This window comes from Pongo pygmaeus, chromosome 14 (assembly GCF_028885625.2).
Source record: "Pongo pygmaeus isolate AG05252 chromosome 14, NHGRI_mPonPyg2-v2.0_pri, whole genome shotgun sequence".
NCBI lineage: Eukaryota > Metazoa > Chordata > Mammalia > Primates > Hominidae > Pongo > Pongo pygmaeus.
In genome coordinates this window covers 49,945,485-49,968,197 of record NC_072387.2, presented here as the reverse complement: position 1 = coordinate 49,968,197, position 22,713 = coordinate 49,945,485, and the positions used below count along the sequence as shown (strand labels likewise).

Sequence of the window (22,713 nt, the reverse complement as noted above, 5' to 3'; positions counted from 1 at the left end):
CTTACCCCCTAAAAAGAATGAACATCCCTGACTGTGGAATGGTGTATACTGCCACATCAGTGTTTGAGTCAATCCCCAGAGGACAGGGGAACCCTCCTCCATCTTTTTCGCAACATCTCATTTCTTCCTTTTGCTGTTGCTTCCTCCCCCACACACACTTGGTTTTGTTCTATCCTACATTTGAGATTTCTATTTTGTGTTGAACTTGCTGCTTTTTTTCATATTGAAAAGATGACATCGCCCCAAGAGCCAAAAATAAATGGGAATTGAAAAAAAAAAAAGAGAACCTCTTGTTGAAGAAACAAGACTTTAAACACACACAAGGCCAGGAAAATGAGTAAGACACAGCATGATTACTGAGCATCTGACAGACAGGAAGGAACACTCAATTCAAAATTAGAAGGAGTGAGTTTGGATCCTGCTTTGTACTAAGAAACTGTGTGGCCCTGAGAGAAGCTTACATCCTATCAGCTGAGTGTCATGGAAAATGGAGATGATAATACGACCTCTTTCACAGGGTAATGGTGAAGGCAAATGAGAGATCAGAGAAAATACTTAGTGAGTGTGAGTGTTCATCAATGACATTTATGAATATTTATTTTGCGCTGAGCTCTGTGATTCATACTCAAGATAGACATGGTTGGAGACTTTACAGAACTTACAATCAAGCTAAGTAAGTGGTCATCACAGGGCACCCAAATAGCAGGCAACTGCTAGCCCACATAAGTCCTTGCAAGATTTGAAAACAAACTGCAAAACGATGCCCTTTCTGAACATGCTTAAAATGCTCATGGAAAGAAACCAGTAGAGAGGAAGAGACTGAAATGGTACAGGACGTGATCAAGCCAAGTAAGTACCCTAAGACCTGAGGGAAAGAAATTCAGAACACAGGGAAAATTACCCTTTTGGGGAAGAAAAATGTGACAAGATGGAAGGAGGAAAAAATTCTGCAATCGGAAATAAGTTTATAGATTTAGTACAAGGAAGATTAAGAATTTGTATCTGACGGCTTCTATTTTTTGTTTAAATGGGAAGTAAGGTTATAATTTCCTTATCAATTACCCAGTCTGTGGTATTCCATCACAGCAACAAAAGAACAGACTAAAACAGATGGAGATGAAAAGTATTGATACCAGGGAGATCAAGAAACTGAGAGGCCAGAGTGTTGAGTGGGTGCACTAAATAGTTGCTGAAACCACCTGGAATTTCAGCATGATTGGAGAGAAGGGAAAGTCTGTGAGTCAGAGAGGTGTATAAATGACAGCAACAAAGAGGTGTCAAGAGTAGAGCCCAATAGCATTATCCTCAAAGGAGCATGGATTTGTTTGTACAATGGTGGAAGAGTGATGGGCTAGAAATGGTGGAGAGTGAAATGCTCTGAATGCTCTTTCCAGGGAGATGGTGAGAGAATCAACAGTCTCCACTTGAAAGGGCTGCATAATGGATAGAGATCTGTTACAATTTTCAGTTAAAATTAAAAGATAAGGGGAAATGGTGAAGGCAGAGAAAGAAGATGTATGGAACTGTGAAAACATAGATTTAGTACAAGGAAGATTAAGAATGTGCATCTGCCAAAGCCATGCAGTAGAATATTTTTAGAGGGTAAATTGCAAAGAACACAAGGAAAGAGTATAGAGAGGGGCTGACCTAAGGAAGAGAAAACAACAGATGGGGATGAGAGGATGGGAGAGGAAAGAGAACCAGAGAGCGCTTACGCCTTGAGTGGAACTCAGAGATGGTTACAGGTCTGCCAGAAGTATGAGTCCCTACAGATCCCTGGTGGATTAGGAATAGGGGGTAGAGGATAAGGGATAGGGGAGTAGTCCTGAATAAGCTACGGGGTGGGTTGATCATATGGCTGTAGGTTCACAGGCTCCCAGAGGCTGGGATTGAGCCAAAGCCAATATATGATCCCGTTCAGGGGCTATGAAGCCACTTTAGCTACTTTAAGATAAAGAACTTTCACTTATCACAACGGCTATCCTAAAGATATAAAGTCACAAAGTGCTGCTAAAATATTAACAGACACCTGTGTTCTAGAACTAACATCTACACATTCTGGGAAAGAAGAAAGGGCTAGTAGCCTTTTCCTACCATCAGGGATTAAAGTAATTTTCTTTAACAAGCTGTTAACCAAATCTATTAATGAGACTATCCTCAATAGAAAAACTCAGATCTCATGACTATCCTCTCAGAGAACAGGAGCCAGGAGGCACTGAAATCCATTGTAATTCTTATACTAAGCTTCTTAGTTACTTAAATTTACTGTCCAAATGTTTTCATTCTACTGCCTATTAAGGAACTTAAAAAGACACACTGCAGGCCAGGCGTGGTGGCTCATGCCTGTAATCCCAGCACTTTGGGAGGCCCAGGAGGGAGGATCACGAGGTCAGGAGATCAAGACCATCCTGGCTAACACAGTGAAACCCCGTTTCTGCTAAAAAATACAAAAAAATTAGCCGGGCATGGTGGTGGGTGCCTGTAGTCCCAGCTACTCGGGAGGCTGAGGCAGGAGAATGGCGTGAACCTGGGAGGCGGAGCTTGCAGTGAACTGAGACCGTGCCACTGCACTCCAGCCTGGGCGACAGAGCAAGACTCCGTCACAAAAAAAAAAAAAAAAAAGACACATTGCAATAGTAGATATGGAAACAACCCAAGTGTGCATCAACAGATAAATGAATGAAGAATATGTGGCATATATATCAATGGAATATCAGCCTTAAAAAAGAATGAAATCCTGCCATTTATGCCAACATGGATGAATATGGAGGACATTATTCTAAGTGAAATAAGCCAGTCACAGGACAAATTCTACATAATTCCACTTACATGATGTTATCTGTAATAGTCAAGCTCATAGAAGCAGAGAATACAATGGTTGCCAGGGGTTGGGAGTGGGGGAAGTGGGGAGTTGTTCAATGGGTTAAAGTTTCATTTATGCTATTGATGAATAAATTTGAGAGATCTGCTGAAAAACATAGTGCCTACAGTGAACAATACTATATTATGCACTTCAAATTTTTTAAGTGTTAAGAACACTTCATGTTGTGTTGTTACCACAACGAAAAGGACACAAGGGAACTTTGGGAGGTGCTGCATGTGTCTATTTCTTTGACTGTGGTGATGGCATCGCAGTGTTTGCATATGTCCAAACTTAACAAATTGCATACACTTAATACGTGCAGTTATTTGAATATGAATTATACCTCAATAAAGCTGTAAAAAAAAAGTGACACATTGCCACCAGGTCACCTATTCTCATCTCAAGACCTTTGCCCCTCCTAGTCCTTCTGGAACACTCTTCCCCTAAATATCTGATCTGCAAAGCTGGCTTCATTTAGATATCTGTTCAAATTTCATTTCATTAGACAGGCCTTTTTGGACCATCCTACTGAAAAACAGTAAATTCTTTCAATCACTCTATTTTGTGTAGAGGTTTTAGTATTTTATTATTTTTATTTTTAATTATGATTAAACAGATGGGGTCTTTTTAGATTTGAACTGTTGGGGCTCAAGCGATCCTCCCCCATCAGCCTCCTGAGTAGCTGGGACTCCAGGTGCGTGTGCCCACATCCAGCTTGTGTAGACTTCTATATAAATACTAGCTCAAGCTAATTGTACTGTCTTCAGCAACTCTACTCTCTGCTTCGTTGTTGTCTGCTTTATCTTTCAGTTGAGAGGGAAAGGGGCGTATTAAGATCCTCAACTACATTGTTGGCATTTCTATTTTTGTCTTCAGTTGTCTGTTTTTGCTTGATATACTTAACTTTGTGAAACATGGTCTCATTCTGTCACCCAGGTTGGAGTGCAGTGGCACGATCACAACTCACTGCAGTTTCAACTTTGTGAGCTCAAGTGATCCTCCAATCTCAGCCTCCCAAGTAGCTGGGAGTACAGGCATGAGCTACCGTGCTCAGCTAATTTTTATTTTTTGTAGAGACAGGATCTTGGTATGTTGCCCAGGCTGGTGCTTGATATACTTTGAGGCTGCAAGTGCATGTAAGTTAATGATGGTTTGTATCTTTTGGTTTTTGTTGTATTTTTTAAAACCAATGTATAATGTGTCATATTTTGCATTAAATTCTATTTGGACTATTACCTCAGCTTTATTCTAGTTCGTATCAGCCTTGTGTTGCCACCCTTTTATTTCAATTTTTGCTTTCAAGTATGCATCTTGTAAAGAATTTTTAATACAGCTTGAGAATCTTGAGTCTTAACTGGCTAACGTCTAATTAACATTTATTGTAACTAGTGCTACATCAGAATTTTTGCCATCTTATTTTCTAATTGTTGTATTTAACATTGCTCCAAAAGTATTTTCCATGAAGATCTTGGTATGTCAAATCTTCTGAGACTTACATGCATAAGAGTATTTTTAACGTGCTGTCACAGTCTAAAGCTAATTTAATTGGATTTAAATCTTATTTTTCTTCAATGCTTTTTAAAAACCTTCCATTTTCTTTTCTTTTTTTCTTTTGAGATGTATTTTCACTCTTGTTGTCCAGGCTGAGTGCAATAGTGCAATCTCGGCTCACTGCAACCTCCGCCTTCCGGGTTCAAGCGATTTTCCTGCCTCAGCCTCCCGAGTAGCTGGGATTACAGGCATGTGCCACCATGCCTGGCTAATTTTTTGTATTTTCAGTAGAAATGGGGTTTCTCCATGTTGGTCAGGCTGGTCTCAAACTCCCAACCTCAGGTGATCTGCTGGCCTCAGCCTCCCAAAGTGCTGGGATTAGAAGTGTGAGCCACCGCTCCCAGCCTGAAACCTTCCATTTCCTTACGTTCAATGCTTTAGATAAATCTCATGTCACTGATTCTCTTAGAGAGTAATCTTCTGTTACATTTTTAGACGGTTGATATTCTTGAATTTCACTATAACCACATTACTATCTATACTCATACTCTGCTTATCTTCACAGAAATGATTACTGCTTGATATTATATATTTGTTTCCCTCTCACCCAACTGGAATATAAACCCCAGGAAAATAAGGGCCTAATTTTGTTCATTACTGTATCTGTCATACCTAGAACAATGTCTGAAATATAAGTACTCAACAAATACAGACTGAGTGAATGATTCTTTCCCTCTTATCACAATAGAATGTGAGCAATTCCAGTGATTTTGTCAAATTTTTCACTGTTATCCTCGACATATAGGAAACCACCTGGCATGTAAAAGGCACTCAGCAAAACACCTGTAATCCTTATCATATAGAAAAGTACCTGGCACATGAAAGATACTTTGTTAGGATGAACATACTGAATAAAAGGAGAGTTCTATAACCTAGCAAAAGTGTGAAGATGCTTGGATTAAAATATATACATAAAATTCATCCTGGCTTTAGGCAGGAAAAAAATGGAATTCACAGGTTATTTCTAATATTTCACTTTGCACAAACTTTTGTAGCTTTAGGGCCCACAAACTACAGCCTAGCCTGAAAGTCAAATCTGGCCCATACCTTATGTTTCTAAATGAAATTTTATTGGTAAACAGTCATACCCATTAGTTCTGGCTAGGCTGCTTTTACAACAGCAGAGTTGAATTGTGACAGAGACCAGCATGAGAGCTTCAAAGCCTACATATTTACTGCCTGGTCTCTTACTGAAAGTCTGCTGGCCCTTGTTCTAGCTAACAACTCAATCCAAGATCTACTATGGTTCTTGACTCTGTAGACTCTTGCCCATTAAATTCACTCAGTTCCTCAAAAACAAATCACAGGAAACCTGAAGCCAAATTCTTAAATTATTACCCTATGCCTGGAATCTTTGTGCCTTCTCCTATCTGTTCTGGTAAACTTGACTGGATCACCTGTAACAAACTTTTGTTTTTCTCGTGAGACTAAAGACTTCTCTAAGTGTCTGGCTTTCAGATGCTTCTCCTTTGGGGTTGGCCTATTCTCCTTTAACTTTCTGGAGACTAAAAAGGCCTCTCCCAAGGTTGGGGGAATGGTAAAGGTACAGGGTGGAGAGACACGACACAACCCGCCTTCCTTATCCTAACGAAGATTCCTGCCCATGTCCCAGGTCTAGGATGTTTATTTTATACTGGAAGTGGAATGCAGACAGGAAGGAGAATGGAACCAGTATATACTGACCAATACACTACTGTTTTCACTAATTTCAGTGTCCCTTTACCTTGCCTCCCATACATGTACCTCAAATTTTATTACTCACATCTCAACTGCATCTGCCCCAGAACTCTCAAACTCTAAATGACTCCAGTAAAATACTTTTTAAAAGGCTGTTGCTGAAAGCACAATTTCCACATTATGAGTGGCATATTTTATGCAAATGTCATTTTGCTGAAAGTAACATGAATTATGTATGTGTCAGGATACTTCATGACAAAGATGAACTACAGATGTTCCTCGACTTATGCTAGGGTTATGTCTCAATAAACCTGTTGTGAGTTGACAATTTCATAAATCAAAAATGCATTTAATATACCTAACCTGCTGAACGTCATAGCTTAGCCTCGCCTACCTTAAATGTGCTTACAACACTTACATTAGCCTACAATTGGGCAAAATCTTCTAACACAAAGCCTATTTTATAATAAAATATTGAGTATCTTATGTAAAAGTACTGTATTGTACATCTTAGTCCAGGAAAAGACCAAAATCCAATACTCGAAGTACAGTTTCTACTAAAGCATATCACTTTCGCACCATGGTAGAGTTGAAAAATCCTAACTCAAACTATCCTAAGCCAGTGATCATCTGTAGTTACAAAATTATTAAAATACTAAAAGACAAGCTACTGCAGCACAAAAATATACTTTGTAGGTGGTTACTGAGAATTACATTTTTATAAAACTTGAAAAGATTAAGGTGATTAAGTTTTTACTTCCTCAAAGAACATTTTGCAGAAAATACTGGTAGTGTAAAACAGTAACAAAACACAAACATAAATAAGCAACTGTGTACAAAATAATTTATTATAGCATTATCTACGTTGGCATTATTTTACAGTGAGTTTTTCCCGTCTCAATAAGTATGAATCTAAATACATTAGGGTGAAAAGAAAATGTGTGTCTAAATAAAATCTCCCTTTTTGAATGTATATTTGTCTTAATAAAGGGAAGCATTAATATTACAGACATATTTACAAGGTTCTGAACATGAATGATTCCATTACTGTTTTCTGTACAAGATAGAACAAAAAGCTACCCACCCGCCCCCCAAAAAATACTGTTTAACAACACTATGTTTTAAGAGTTAAACTAACGAGTTTCAAATCTCATTTTGCTGAGATACAAAAATGCATTTAATGGTCAATGCATGGCTATAAGAATAACAATGTTTCATTTTAATTTGTTTTCTGCCCTATAATGCTCCCTTGAAGCACACCTCAGTATAAGCTACTTCTTAACACTCGAAGTAACTTAGTTAAGAAAGCATTAATTCTTGCCTGTGGGCTTTTAAGACTGGGAGAGAGAGATATGCAACAATTTTACCAGTGAATTTCCATGACTGAGAGGCAAACCAGCCTTCACATTCTGAAATCATCTACATAAAACTAGAGTACCCTTATTCAACCAGAAAATACCATTTTCATGAATACTACAAAGGAAACAGTAAACCATGAAATATTACAATGAAAAAAGGAGGAATTAAATTTTAAAATAAACTTCAATATCTGCCAAGAGGAATTCCTTTTTTTCGAGATGGAGTCTTGCTCTGTCGCCCAGGCTGGAGTGCAGTGGCGTGATCTCGGCTCACTGCAACCTCCACCTCCCAGCCTCAGCTCCTGAGTAGCTGGGATTACAGGTGCATGCCATCACGTCTGGCTAATTTTTGTATTTTCAGTAGAGAAGGGGTTTCACCATGTTGGCCAGGCTGATCTCGATCTCTTGACCTCAGGTGATCCGCCAGTCTGGGCCTCCCAAAGTGCTGGGATTACAGGTGTGAGCCACCACGCCCAGCCTCCATATTGTTTTTAACATATAGTTAACACTTTAAAACTGATGTGCTTTAATTAAAAAGCAAGCAAATAAGCAATAAAACAAACAGACAAGGAATCAAAGCACAGATCCTGAAATCAGAATCTAAAGAAAATAATACAGTGGGGTTGTATACAACTTAGCTTAGTAAGAAACTGTAATTATACAGAAGCAATAGGAGCTACCACAAAACTATAAGAATAAACAGGTAATTTTAACAGATGGTTATGTAAACTGGCAGGTCAGGTAAAGAACAAAATAAGCTTACAGAATATGCCATTTAAAAATCCTAACCAAATATTTCATTTCATACGTATATTAAAATGCACCCTGGAAAAGAAACCCTGATCTCAATTCAGCTTTGAGTCTATAGGAGTCTACTTTGTAGAAGATTTCAAATTTCATTTGCCAAGACATCATAATTAGCTGTATGGTTCAGTGCCACATTAGGATTGTTGACTTCATTCACAGCAGGCAAGAAGGCAGATGTAAAAGGAAGCAGGTTATGACAGGCCATCCTATATTCTTCATATTGGGAACTACAGTTCCCAAAGCCGCCATCAAGCAGTGCTTCAGAAACCTTTATTAATGTCTAGTGAAACAAAACGAAAACACAAATTATTTAAAAATAATAAGCTCGCAGTTAATAACCACTTTAATCAAAAGATGCAATGTGTTAATCAAATTGAGAAAGCTGCCTCGGTCTAAAATAACGCCTTACAATCTACACAGTAAGCAATCACCTCAAAAAAGGCACATTAAAAAATCAACCCCGAAAAAGGCAGTAAAATTCTAATAACTGAAAAAGAGAACATTTTAAAACTGTGATCACTAAAAATCAAAGTGTCCTTTACTAACAACAATAGCCCACATTTACTGAGTACCTAACAATGTGCCAGGCACTAAGCACTTCACGTTTTATTATTTCAGTTAACTCTCACATGGATTCTGTGAGAGCAGTAGTATTTTCATCCTCATCTTAAAAATGAGGAAAAAGAAGCTAAGAGACATAACTTGCCTAAAGTTACATATCTCATAATTGATAGAGGTGGGATTAACATCCAGGCGTAATTCTGAAGGCCTATTTAAGAATTATGCTGTATATTCTCACTCATAGGTGGGAATTGAACAATGAGAACACATGGACACAGGAAGGGGAACATCACACTTCGGGGACTGTTGTGGGGTGGGGGTAGGGGGGAGGGATGGCATTGGGAGATATACCTAATGCTAGATGACGAGTTAGTGGGTGCAGCGCACCAGCATGGCACATGTATACATATGTAACTTACCTGCACATTGCGCACATGTACCATAAAACGTAAAGTATAACAATAATAATAAGAAGAAGAAGAATTATGCTGTAAAGACAAGTTTTGTTAGATCACTGTGTAAGCATAAATCAGCCAAAGAAAAAAACTTACCTTTACATCTTTATCTTTTATAGTTTCATCTAGTCTAGTGGCTATAGCAATTGCTTTCTCCTGCCTTGACTTGTCCAGAAAATACATCATTTTAGCACCTGAAATACCAAGGCATTTCAAAATGAATAAACACCTATACTTTACATTTTATGTGGTATCAACTGGCCAGTGACTTAAAATATGGTTTTAAGTGTTTAATCAGTGGTAAGCTGGAGCTGGCTCCTACCAGCTCAAGAGAGCCAAGTGTGACATTTCTTCCCTGCCTCCTATTCAGTAGCATCCCATTGACAGGCCATGATCAGAGTATTTATATCATGAAAATACACTATAAATCAGAGCTTTTTCCTTCACAAAAAGATGGTTATTAAACATTTATCAGATGAACAGTGACTTAACAACTTCCTCCCCTTAGAAATAAAATTCAGAATGTAAATATGGACTGCCCTGTGGCATCAATCAGTATTTCAGCCAAAACTATAAAAAAAGATATTCTAAAATAAAACATCTAAGGAATAAATTACTGTCACAGAGGAGGAGAGTAGGGGCAGGGAAAACAGGAAAATGTTTGCATATTCAAAAAGAAAGTAAAATTTTAAAAAATGAAACACAGTTTATATTTCTCCTATAAATTAGAAGAAAAAACATACTCCAGCCTGGGCGACAGAGTGAGGCTCCATTTCAAAGAAAAAAAAAAGAAAAAAGAAATCATTTATAACCACACACCCCAAATCAACATTAAAGCTTTCGTAGACACTTCCCTTCAGTCTTTTTCCCATGCATAGTTGAGATTATAATGTATGTTCAATCCCGCACATTTATTATAAAAGTATTTGCCCCGTTATTACAAACCCTCTGAATAAACATCACTTTAAATCTGGTATTACATCCTATGAATCCATCCCTGTTTCCCCTATTATTGAACATAACTTAAATTTGTCCACATTTCTCTCCCCATACTTACACACAGTACTGTTCATTTGCTTTACATTTTGGGGGTGTCAAAGCTTTCTCTTTGTTCGCTTTTTCCGTAAGTATTTTAACCCTGGGGGCTACAAACAAACCTGAAAGTAGATGCTGAAGAGAGGTAGCGTTACGTTTCAGAAAATCCTCATTAAAACTTTCCAAATCCTTGTTGACAAATATTTTCTGCATTTCTTGAGATAGAACTTTGCTCACAATGTCTGGAAGATTACTATGATTAGACACTATAAAAACAAAAACATTTGGATTTTTTGTTTTTGATCTGTCCTTTGAAAAAAAACCTATTGAAAACCCTTTATGGCTGGGCGCGGTGGCTCACGCCTGTAATCCCAGCACTTTGGGAGGCTGAGGCAGGCAGATCACTTGAGGTCAGGAGTTTGAGACCAGCCTGGCCAACATGGTAAAACCCCATCTCTACTAAAAATACAAAAATTAGCCGGGCGTGGTGGTACACAACTGTAGTCCCAGCTACTCAAGAGGCTGAGTCAGGAGAATTGCTTGAACCCGGGAGGTGGAGGTTGCAGTGAGCCAAGATCGTGCCATTGCACTCCATAGCCTAGACAACAGAGCAAGACTGTCTCAAAACAACAACAACAAAAACCTTTATTATTAAACTTGATTTTACATAGTACAATTATTCTTCTTCTTTTGGAATATAAATACATCCTAGCCTAAAAATGCACTAATTTCTACCATCTCTTGGCTAACATGTTTATTTTATAGACACATGTTCATTTAACTACTATGTAAATTATTATTATTTTGCTTTACATTATTGCAAATCTCTTTAATGTCCACCAGCTTAATGTAAGACAACTTATATTTGCTTCTCTCAGTGGCATCCCACTGACAGCTTGGGCCATGATCAGAGGATCTGTATCATGAAAATACAAATCAGGGCTTTTTACTTCACAAAGAGAGGGTTATTAAATATCAGATCAACAGAGATTTAACAACCTCCTCCCCTTAGAAATAATTCACAAATGTAAATATGGTCCTTTTTTATACTTACCAGATTTAGAAAATCTAATTAAACATTCATGTAACCATGGGTTATTACTGTTGATGGCAAAAGCTCGTTTGACAGACTGCAGCATTAACAGAAACTTTCCTGTGTCAGAAAAAATACAAAAGTAATAGCATTAATACTTACACAGTATTTTCTTCACTTTATTTTAGTCTCACTTAAGTTCAACAACAAAACACTACCTTTTTTATAACACTCGTAAGCAAAATTAAAGTTGACTCTGGCTATCAAAGTCAACTATGGCTTTCTAAAGGAAAGCTTGAAAAATCAAAAAAATTGCTTCAGGTAGACAATCTGTATGGTTGTTCAAACTATTCTTATACTGGATTTGATAGTACTAAATTTATTACCCACCTAAGTTTTGAGTAGCCAAGGAAAAGAGCCTTTGTAGAAGGCTAAAATGAAAATCTAAGAAATAAAAATAGATCTAACTGACAAAGATTACACGGAATATGGTCACAAATATAATTAAAGATTAAAAACTGAACTCAAACTATTTATTACCTTTTCTAAAATATATTTCAAATGCTAACAGATGAGTGTCAATGTTATCAGCAACAAGGTTCTTAAGAGGTATAAGGAACTTAACGGCTTCCTCTAATGGATTTTCTACCTATTTTGAAACAGAAAGGAAAATTATTTAAAAAACATCAGCACAAGTCAAATTTCCCCTAAAATTTTATATTAACATATGTCTAAAGTAATTTAGACAGCTTTATAAAACCAAATAACAAGAAAACATTTAAAAATCATCTGTAAATAAATTCAAAGTACACAATCAATACTTTTCAAAACAGAAATAGCTTTTTTTCTGGTTACAAAATCAAGATCATTTTATTAAAAACAAAAAAATACATAAAGTTATTCCACAGACTTAAAGAGATGGTACATCATGTACTGACAATCCCCTATCTACTATAAACATTTAAAGTAAGGAGACAAATAAAATGGCATCAAATAGTAAGGAGATGGTAATAAAATTTAAAATGCTTATAATACAGTTGACCCATGAACAACATGAGCATTAGGGGAGCTAACCCACCCCCTGTGCAGTTGAAATCTATGTGTAACTTCTGACTCTCCCAACTTCACTACTAATAGCCTACTGTTGACTGGAAGCCTTACCAATAACATGAACAGCTGATTAACACATATTGTGTATGTTACATGTATTATATACTGTATTCTTACAATAAAGTAAGCTATAGAAAATAAAATGTTATTAAGAAAGTCATAAGGAAGAGAAAATATATTTGCTACTCATTAAGTAGAAGTGGATCATCATCCTTATCTTCATGTTGGGTAGGCTGAAGAGTGAGGGGCTGGTTTTGCCACCTCAAGGATGGCAGGGGTGAAGGAGGTGGAAAGGGAGGCAGAAGAGGCAGGCACATTCCATCTAACTTTATGTAAGTACAATTTTTTTGCTTTTTCATTTATTTAAAAATGTTTCTGTCCAGTACCAATCTTTCCACTGTTTGCTTTGGTTTCAATGCCTGTATCATAGAAGGGTCCATGTCATAAAAGTCAAAAAATAGTCGTGAATAATCGGAACCCTTCTGCCAGAATGTCTAATGTCCATCTGTTTTCTGGCACTACTGCTTCTATGTCTTCTTCCTCATCATCTGGCAATGGTTTGGAAGCACTCATCTCCATCAAGTTGCCTTCTATTAATTCCTCTGGTGTGGCATCTATTAGCTCTTGAATTTCTCCAGGTTCCCTAATCTTGAAGCCCTTTATCGCCATCTCCACTTTTTTTTGTTTGTTTGCCATATCCACAATCTCTTTTATGATTTCCTTGATTGGCTCTGTCATAAATCCTGTGAAGTTGTACACAACATCTGGGCACCAGCAGGGATTGTTTCAGGCTTGATGGCTTTCAGGGCTTTTTCTGTTAACAATGATGGCATCCTCGATGATGTAATCCTTCCAGACTTTCATAATGTTCTACTGGGGTTCTCTTCCATAGCGTTGAAAATCCTTTCCATAGAGTACCAGGCGTAATGAGCCTTAAAGGTCCTTATCACCCCTGATCTAATCTAGAGGCTGAATTAGAGACATGTTTGGGATCAGGTAGGCCACTTCTACACTTTTGGAGTTGAACTCATGAGGTTCTGGATGGCCAGGGGTTCTGTCCAGTATCAAAAGAACTTTAAAAGGCAGTCCCTTACTGGCAAGGTACTTCCTCACTTCAGAGACAAAGCATTGATGGAACCAATCCAGAAAAAGTTTTCTCAGTGTCCAAGCCTTCTTGTTGTAAAACCAAAAGACTGGCAGCTGTTATCTTCTCCCTTCAAGGCTCAGGGGTTAGTAGCTTTATAGATAAAGGCAGCCATGGTCATAATCCCAACTGTATTTGCACAAAATGGTACAGTTAGCCTATCCCTTCCTGTCTTAAATCCTGGTGTTCGCTTATTTTCCTTACTAATAGATGTCCTTTGTGGCTTTTATTTTTTCCTGTGATAGAGCACTTTTTTTCTACATTAAAAACCTGTTCAGGCAAATACCTCTTCTCCTCAATGATTTTCTCAATGGCATCTGGAACTTCTCTGCCAGCTCTTGGTGAGAAGTTGATTCTTCTGTTAAATGGACATTTTTTAACCCAAACATCTTTCTAAAATTATCAAACCATCCTTTGCTGGACCCTCAAAATTCAAATCTATGTTGTTCAAAGGCCAACTGTACTAGACTTACAGTGAATAAACCAGAAAACTAAATATTTCCTTAAATCTGATCCCAAAACAACTATTAACACTTGAGAAAATCCTGGAGGTGCTATCTCTTTGTAGCTAAAACATTTCTAGTAAGACATATAAGGTAAAATGATTCCATATGTAATGGACGATTGTACTGCTGCTGTAACAAATTACCAAATAGTTATTGACTTAAAACAACACACTTATTATGTTATAGTTCTTATAGGTTAAAAGCCCAACACAGTCTCACTGGGCTTACAATCAAGGTGTCAGCAGGACTGCATTCTCCTTTGGAGATTCGAAGGGGGAATCCGTTCAATGCCTTTTTCAGCTTCTCTAGACTGCCCACATTCCTTAGCTTGTGGCACCCCCCTTCCATCTTCAAAGCCAGCAACAGCAGGTTGAGTCCTCCTCACATTGCATCATTCTGACCTCTGCTGCTGGCATCCTCAACTTTTAAGGCCCCTTTTGATGATATTAGGACCACATGGACAATCCAGGCTAATCTCTCTATCTTGAGGTCAATTCATTACAACCATAAATTCCATCTCCCACCTTAATTCTCCCTTGCCATGTAAGGTTACATATTCACAGGCTGGGGGGATCAGAACACAGAAACCTTTGCAGGGCCATTATTCTGCCTACCACAATTGCAATTCTATGTATAACTTGCATTAGCCAAAATTTGTATATTGTCTCTCAAAGATAATTGACAGCTATTGTAAAAACCTTGAAATATTTCAAATGGCTTCTTACAGATTTAAATAAATCACGTTAACTGTCAGAACAGAACCAAATAGCATAAATTTTACCAAATAACAAAGATAGTAAAACCCATCTCACCCTTTCTAATTTTTCAGGTATAAGTTCTTCCTTAAGGCCACTGGCTTCTTCTTCTTCTTCATCTCTTTTTTTCTTTTGATTTTTCTGTTGACGTTCTCTTTCTGCATGCTTTCTTTCTTCTTCTAGTTTAGCCTTTTTCTGAGCTCTTCTCTGCTTGCTAAGCATTTTCTTCAATTCTTTGGCTGACAGGTTTTCTATAAATATTCAAATGAACAAAATTCTGAGTCAATGTTTGCATTTTCCTCTTATTCTTCTGTGATACATACTGTTAGTATGGTTGTCCCTTGGTATGAGTAGGGGATTGGTTCATGACCCCCACCCCCCCAAAGTCCACTGATACTCAAGCCTGTGATATAAAATGACACAGTATTTGCATACAACCTATGCACATCCTCCTGTATACTTTTAATTAGATCAGCTTTAAATCTTTCACCTTTCTTTTGCTTTAAGTTGCATATAATGACTTCACTTTTTCATAAATTATATTATGGTCTATAGGTATGCCTAAAATAATGTAAATGCTATGTAAATAGTTGTTACACTGCATTGTTCAGGAAATACTATAATGACAAGAAAAAAAGTCTGGACATGTTCAGTACAGATGCAATTTAAAAAAACATATTTTTGATTTGTTCCACCCATGTGGAACCCACAAAAATGGAGGGCCAGCTGTATACTTTTTTTTTCTGTTTTTTGGCTGGGCAAGGAGGGATGCAGGGGCAACCCATATGAAAGTTTTTAGAAAGTGTATCCCCAGTGACTAGCACAAAATTGGGCACACAAAGGACAGCCAGTAAATGTTGCATTAACTAAAATTGACCAACTGTAGCCCAGTTCTGCCTCCTACATAATACATGACTCTAGGCAAATCACTTTGTCCTTCTCAGTATCAAGTCTTTCAAGAATAAGTGAGATAATACATATAAACACCTGTGATCTCTAAACACTATATAAATATTAGAAATGAACAGTTACCTAGGAATATCTGAGATAGTTATCTAGGCCCATTTCATGATAACTATTTCTCAAATATTCCTAGATATTAACATTCTAGTGAATAAAAACCTGTACAGATATTCTCACTGATAATCTTATTTTTAATAAAGTAGGAACTAGAAATTTTAAGATTATATATTTTTCCCTAAGGAGCGCAAAGCTATTTTCAGTTATAATTTTTTTAAAAAGAAAGAAAAAAACTAGTCTACAGACATTTCTGTTTCCTAAACTCGTCTTTTTAAAATTTTTGTAGCAACAGGGGTCATGCTATGTTGCCCAGACTGGACTTGAACTCCTGGCCTCAAATGATCTGCCTGCCTTGGCTTCCCAAAGTGCTGTGATTACAGGCGTGAACCACCATACCTGGTTCTTAAATTGGTCTTTCTGAAGATAAAAATAAAAAAAAATTCTAAGTTGTTCCATTAAAGTAATTTAGAACCATCAGCTACAGAATATCATCCCACTTTTTTTAACTCTCTCTGCAACATTTTTGTTTTTTGGCATATGAGTTATCTAATGTTTGTCTTCAACTCCAACAGACAATATATTAATATTTTTCTATGTATTGTTTACACTAATGGCATTCTGAAATTTAGTGTTCTTTTAAAATCTTTTAAGTTCCTATTCAGTTACCTGAGTTTATTTCTTGTTGTTTGCTTTCATTGGTTAAGGGATTATCATACAATTTCAAGTATATTTCAATCGCTGATCTAGCAGCCTTGAAATAAAAGGCATGTCTTCTGAGTATATCTTCTAATCTCAAAAGGTCAACATAGGCACGAAGGGTCATCTTTCTCATGCAGTATGTATGGAAGTCGAATTGGTCATCAGTTATCTCAAAAAAATGCTTAAAAACAAAAATCACAAAATTAACCTTTACATTTATGTCAATAATGTCTACCTTTTGAAAAAAAAAATTGTAAAAAGCCCAAAAAACAATTTAAACAGTCACAATTTTCACTTAGCTGCCCTCTCCAATGTTTTACACTATAAAGGATATGAATTTTTTTTGGCTTTCAACTTGAACTTTCTCTTCCTACAAACCATGCCCATTCCCTACAAATCATGTTTTGTGATGATACTCAACTTCTATATAAGTCAAAAGATCAGGTTATTTTTTAAACCTGAAAATTAGTATATATTAATATTTTAGTTTTAATGAAATATTCTTCCTCCATATTCCCTAAAAACCAGCATGGCACAGTTAAACAGAGCTCTGAATGAAGACTAAATATGTGTAGGTTCACACTAAATATTTACAAATCTGACTGCTCTACTCAACTCAAGGGCAATCCTTACCCACTGCCTGCCACAGGGCCTAATACATAGCAGACATTCAATAAGCACAGTATTTGCCCACTCAAGAGATAAGCTTCTTATTAGGGATGTGACCTTGAATAAGCCTTTTAATTTCCTAGACAATTATTTAATCTAAGTTAAGAATAAAGAAATCCATACAGCCAATTTCTTAAGGTTGTTAAAGGATCAAATAATATATTTTAAAGTTCATTTTCAACGGTAAACTGTTATATAAATACAGAACTTTATGGTTTTCTCTTACTCTATCTACATTCCATTTTAGCAGAAGTTCTGAAACTGGAGTCTTATGTATAAACAAGCATAAAAACTTCTTCCTAAGGAGAGAGCTCAAAGCTTTCATCCAATTTTCAATGGATCCATGGCCAAAAGAGGTTAAGAACTAATCCCTTCCATGAAAGGTGAACACTAACTCTCTGCCCCTCCCCCAACAAAACAATCTTGTACTTATACTGTTTCCCCTGCATGCATTTCCATCTCTGACTTCTCTTTTTTCATACTTTAGTTTTTCTAAAATCATATAGAAAAATGAGTGATTCTATATTTACACCAATATCGATCAAGCTTTCCTACTAGTTCATGTTCCCTCTGTCCTGGGGATAGTTAAGTCACTCTGCAGAGGACATATTAGTAATTGTCCATAATCATCTGATAATTATCTTGGTAATTAGAAACACACTATATACAGAATTATATTAAGTACCTGAGACTTTAAAAGAAAAATTATAAGAATAAAAGTACATAGTATGGAGGGCAAGAAACAGAAAAAGTGAACATTTCACATTAGTTTATGACTAAAAAGCCATGCTTTAATGATGTTATATTTGAAAACTGCATCTTTCCCACCAATAAAATCAAATCGTGAATATTAACATGAACTTTTTTTTTTAAATCAAAGGATTACATATTTCATAAAGTTGTTAGTGGTTTCTCTTAATGTAAATCAAGTTATAACTAGCACAAGAATATTTTAAAAATTCAATACAGTTAACTAAGGAAAAATGGCGGCGCTAAAAGTGCTGGAACACATAATCAGATGAAAACATCTAAGAGATGACAGGACATTCTTTTAGGTTGAGAAACATCTGAAAAAAGGCAGATGACAAACTTCAAAAAATATTCCTAGCAGCATTAATAGAGATTTTAAGTCTTGGAGGGGGCCGTATGTAACCACAAATATTTAAGCCACCACTTTATCAGTAACAGCCCATAGGCTGCCTCTCTCCAGTTAATGTCTTCCGTAAATTGGGTGACCAACTTACCCTAGTTTGCCAGAGGCTCTCTCAGTTTTTCCACTGAAAACACTGTGTCTTGCGAACCCACTCAGCCTCAAGCAAACCTGGCTTGTTAATCACTCCATAATAAACTAATGGTGATAGACAGAATATGGCTAAATTAAAAACAAGTGGGATACTGCAGCTACAGCTGATTGTAATATTTGCTTTTGGAAAAAACAGTGTATTGCACAATACTATATAGAAACAACTAAATAATCTTGGGTTGAATTTTTTTTTAACTTTTTGTTTTGGGTTATAGATACAGAGGAAGTAGCAAAGGTCCTGTATACCCTTCCCTCAGTTTCCCCCAAAGGTTACAGCCTACATAACTACAATACAGTATCAAAACCAAGAAACTGACATTGGTACAATGTGTATATAGTTCTATGTGATTTATCATTTGTAGATTCATTTAACCACTACCATAAGAAACACAGAACTACTCCATCACCATGAAGCTCCCCCTTGGGTTGATTTTTTAGTCTCTAAATTTGTAAAACACAAAAATATGCTACACAACACCAACAGATAAAGTTAGTTCCCCTGTACCTTTTGGCCAAACATGAAGGGCATGACAAAAATCACTTAGCTCACTGCAGAAAACTACGTATTCAAATCTTAACATACAGCTCATGCCCTTAACTCTCTCCCCGTAAGCAAGAATTAAGAAAAGCCGTTCACAGCTTTAGATTGTAGTGTTTTTATTTTTTTAAGGAACTCCTTATTAGGCCCTCTCTTCTAGACCAGATTCTCCTTCCCACTACCTCTGAGTTCCCGGATGTGACTAGTAAGAGCTTATACAGAGAAAGGCAACAAAAACCTCTGGATTTAAAAAATAATAACTAGGTCAACTAGGAAAATAAGCAACTCAATTTACTTAATAGAGAATCTGTTGTTATAAAGCATGTTATCAATTTGATAAAGATTAAGATACAATAGAAGATAAAGTTATGATCTTCCTATAGTTTAGATCTATCAGAAGTCCTAGGTCTTATCAAAGAGTTAGAAATATATATATCGTTTCCCTGTTTCATATCTAAGTCAGTATTCTAAAATAATGATAACCCAATCACCAGAAGTCTAATAGTAAAAGAAAAAAATGGAAAGAAAGAAAACTCAATTCTTGAAAGATAAAATAGATTAAAATGTTATTCTGAACACAGGTTTAAATCTAATATTTTGAAGAAGGTTGTTCTGTTTGTTTTAATAAAAGTCAAGTTTCAAACATCAGATTGGGTTGGACTACAAAATCTTAAAATATAAACCCTAAAATCTTATGGGGGGGGGGGGCAAGATGAAAACAGAAAAGATACTACACTAGCTTATTCCAGAATTCTAACTTTTCAAATCCAATTACTAAGAGCTCAAAGCAGTATGTATCCTGACTGAAACTGCCTTCAACAAAAGAACTCTTGAATGACTTCTTCAAAGCAGAATAAAGACCTAACCCTTATTTGAACTTATTTCGCAATTCACTAACCTTCTATTTAGAAGGTAAACTGCAAAGTTTTATTTCTGAGAGGTGTCCGTGTCCTTATTAAAATATTTAAAACCCAGGCATAAGGTAACTCATGTAGATACCTATTATAATAAGTCTGAAGCTTGTAATTACTCCTAAATCCTTCCAATGATATCATTAAGAATTTTAGATATTAGAAAATTTAGATATTAAAAATTAAGAAGCATTAATCATTCCATCAACCTAGTCACCCTATTTATACGAAACACATTTCTACATATAACCACACATGTAGAATATACATAATAACTATAAAAGAGTTGTCTTATTTGCTTTTAGTATAGATATATTCATTTTAGACTAGCATACAATTGGCATAAGAGTAGGTTCTTTTCTTGTTTATGTTTCTACTTCTTTCTAATCTCAAATGTTAACAGTAAACCCTAAAGTTTCTAGTGATAGTAATTATGTAACATGACCAGAGGGTGATGATTTCTGCCATTTTAATCTGTGACAACCAATGATTTTCCTGTAATTTCTTTCTTCAAAAATGCTTTTTACCAATTAATTTCTTGAACTATGTCAGTAGATTTTCTGACATTACAGATTTTTTTTCCATGCAACTCAGCCAAAATCACTAAAAATTTAAGGGAAAGCATAATCTAAATGAAACTTAGTAACGGAAGATCCACTTATCATATTCTAAAAATTCTCAAAAATTATTTTAAAAAATAAAGCAATATAGTCATCAATGTTAGAAGAAATGGAATTTTAAGTTCAAGAAGTTCACAACTATAATGATCCTTAGGATATTCAAATTTCATTTAAACAGAAAATTTGGTAAGTTTCTAGTTATGGTCTTGCTCAAATTACTAATTCGTAAGTGCCTAGCAGCCTCTTCATAAGGGAAACAATTTACCTCTCACTGAGAATGTCCTAGTTAATGAAAATGTATCTTTCCTTAATAACAAGCAGAATGCTCTTAAAATAATGGTCCTCTAGGGAGTGTAACAAGCTAGTGATCTGTGGTTTTATGAAGGAAACAAGAGCCTGATTTAAACTAGAACGCTTGGGCATTTCACCTATCATCCCAAGGGCTTTATATTTTTCAAGGAGAAGATGAGGAGGATTTTCCCCAGAGATAAAGCCATCAAGCCCAGGCTTAAAAGGGCATGAAAAACAAACAAACAAAAAACAAAAACAGAGCAAAAATTAGGTTATTTCTAAAAATGCTTGGGTATAATCCTAATTCCAGTCCCCATCAAAAGCCACCCCCTAAAATTTAGCCTTCCTTGTGGGTAATCTCAGAAGTTTCACATGGGAAAAAGGCCAAAGTGACTGCCACGGTGCAGACATCAGGCTCACCTGACTACGATGCCTGTGGTTCTATACTGCGTCAGGATGGGAACAGTGGTGCCGACTGCCCCCACAACTGAGGGCTGCTGAGGACTGCCTCAGGGGTGCATTTGCGGCTCTTTTCCTCCTGTGGTCCATGTGGAAGGAGAGTGCTTCAGAGATGACAAAGAACAGGAAAACAAAAATTCACACAAAGGAAAAGAAAAGTCCCCTCACTAAGGCACATCACACACATAATCCTAAAAGCAAGCAATAAAATAAGCCTGCAAACTGGCCATAGATTGTTATACAGAATACTGAATGTGAGAGCAAATATCCTGGGAAGACAAACTGGAGAGAGGCTGACTGCGGACCAGATCCTGATGTTTTAAAGGGAAAAGAGGTTGCCATCAGCTGTGTGTCCTCTTAGGGTGGTGATGAATATCAAATAATGGCCTAATTAGGGAACAGAAATTTTCAATTTATGTTAATAGCAATAACCATTTACTAACAATCTTTTTCCTTCAGACAAAAATATATAGACATGTCAAAAGCATGATCACTTGAGGATCAATAAAGCAATCCATTGTTTACAACTTCTGAATGTAAAGAAGGTTAAAGATCAAGAATTTTTTTCACAATGAAGCTCCCAGAGAAGTTAGAAGAGGCAGATGATCCTGTGTAGAAATCTACCTGCTTTTTATCACCTTACAGAGAAAACTGAAGTCGAAATTCTAACAACTTACCCTTTCTACTTCATGACATTTTTTCAAGGCATCCCCGTATCTCCCCAGACGCTGATAAGCTGAAATGCATTCTGTCTGAAACCACATACACTGCATTTCATTTAGATTTTCCATGGCAGATGTTCCTTCCTGAAATGGAAGCATTCAAAACTATAGAGAGCAAACAATGAAACAGATCCTAAAAATCATTTCCTCTTTACAACTAGGGCTACAGTACTATTATGACAATAGCAGCAATTAGCAAATATATCAGTATGTTTCCAAACATGGTTTTATATTACAATAGTCTCTCCTTATCCAAGGTTTCACCTTCCATGGTTTCAGTTACCACAGTCGACCATGGTCTAAAAATATTAAAGGGAAAATTGCAGAAATAAACAATTCATACATTTTCAACTGCATGCCATTCTGAATATTGTGATAAAATCTTGCACCATCCCACTCTATCCCACCCGGAATGTGAATCATCCCTTTGTCTAGTACATCCACACTGTCTGCTACCTAACTGTCACTTAGGAGCCATCTCAGTTATCAGATGGAAAACACACATATACATAACGTCTTATTTACCCAGCTCTGCTGGGGTATTCAATACTCTTCACAAAAAAGACTCCAAATTACTAAATCTTAGTTTTTAAACACCAAAGTTTTTATTTCAACTATTTAAGAAA

General features: G+C 36.4%; 1 protein-coding gene across 5 annotated transcripts in view; it reads right to left on the bottom strand.

Annotated features, from left to right (window-relative positions):
* Positions 1-6,921: 6,921 nt before the first annotated feature.
* The window catches only part of NAA16 (N-alpha-acetyltransferase 16, NatA auxiliary subunit), a 66,430-nt gene continuing 50,638 nt past the window's right edge, over positions 6,922-22,713 (bottom strand). For 3 of the 5 annotated variants that reach the window (XM_054446575.2, XM_054446576.2, XM_063650782.1), the window contains 8 exons: positions 22,043-22,171; positions 16,542-16,755; positions 14,913-15,106; positions 11,881-11,989; positions 11,362-11,460; positions 10,430-10,573; positions 9,369-9,466; positions 6,922-8,536 (listed from right to left, as the gene is read on the bottom strand). In XM_054446575.2, coding sequence (XP_054302550.1) covers positions 8,339-8,536; positions 9,369-9,466; positions 10,430-10,573; positions 11,362-11,460; positions 11,881-11,989; positions 14,913-15,106; positions 16,542-16,755; positions 22,043-22,171 — 1,185 coding nt within the window. In that variant the 3' untranslated portion in view covers positions 6,922-8,338. Of the gene's footprint in view, positions 8,537-9,368; positions 9,467-10,329; positions 10,574-11,361; positions 11,461-11,880; positions 11,990-14,912; positions 15,107-16,541; positions 16,756-21,326; positions 21,470-22,042; positions 22,172-22,713 lie in introns of those variants that run through there. The other 2 variants (XR_008493346.2, XR_008493347.2) reach the window with 2 other exon arrangements.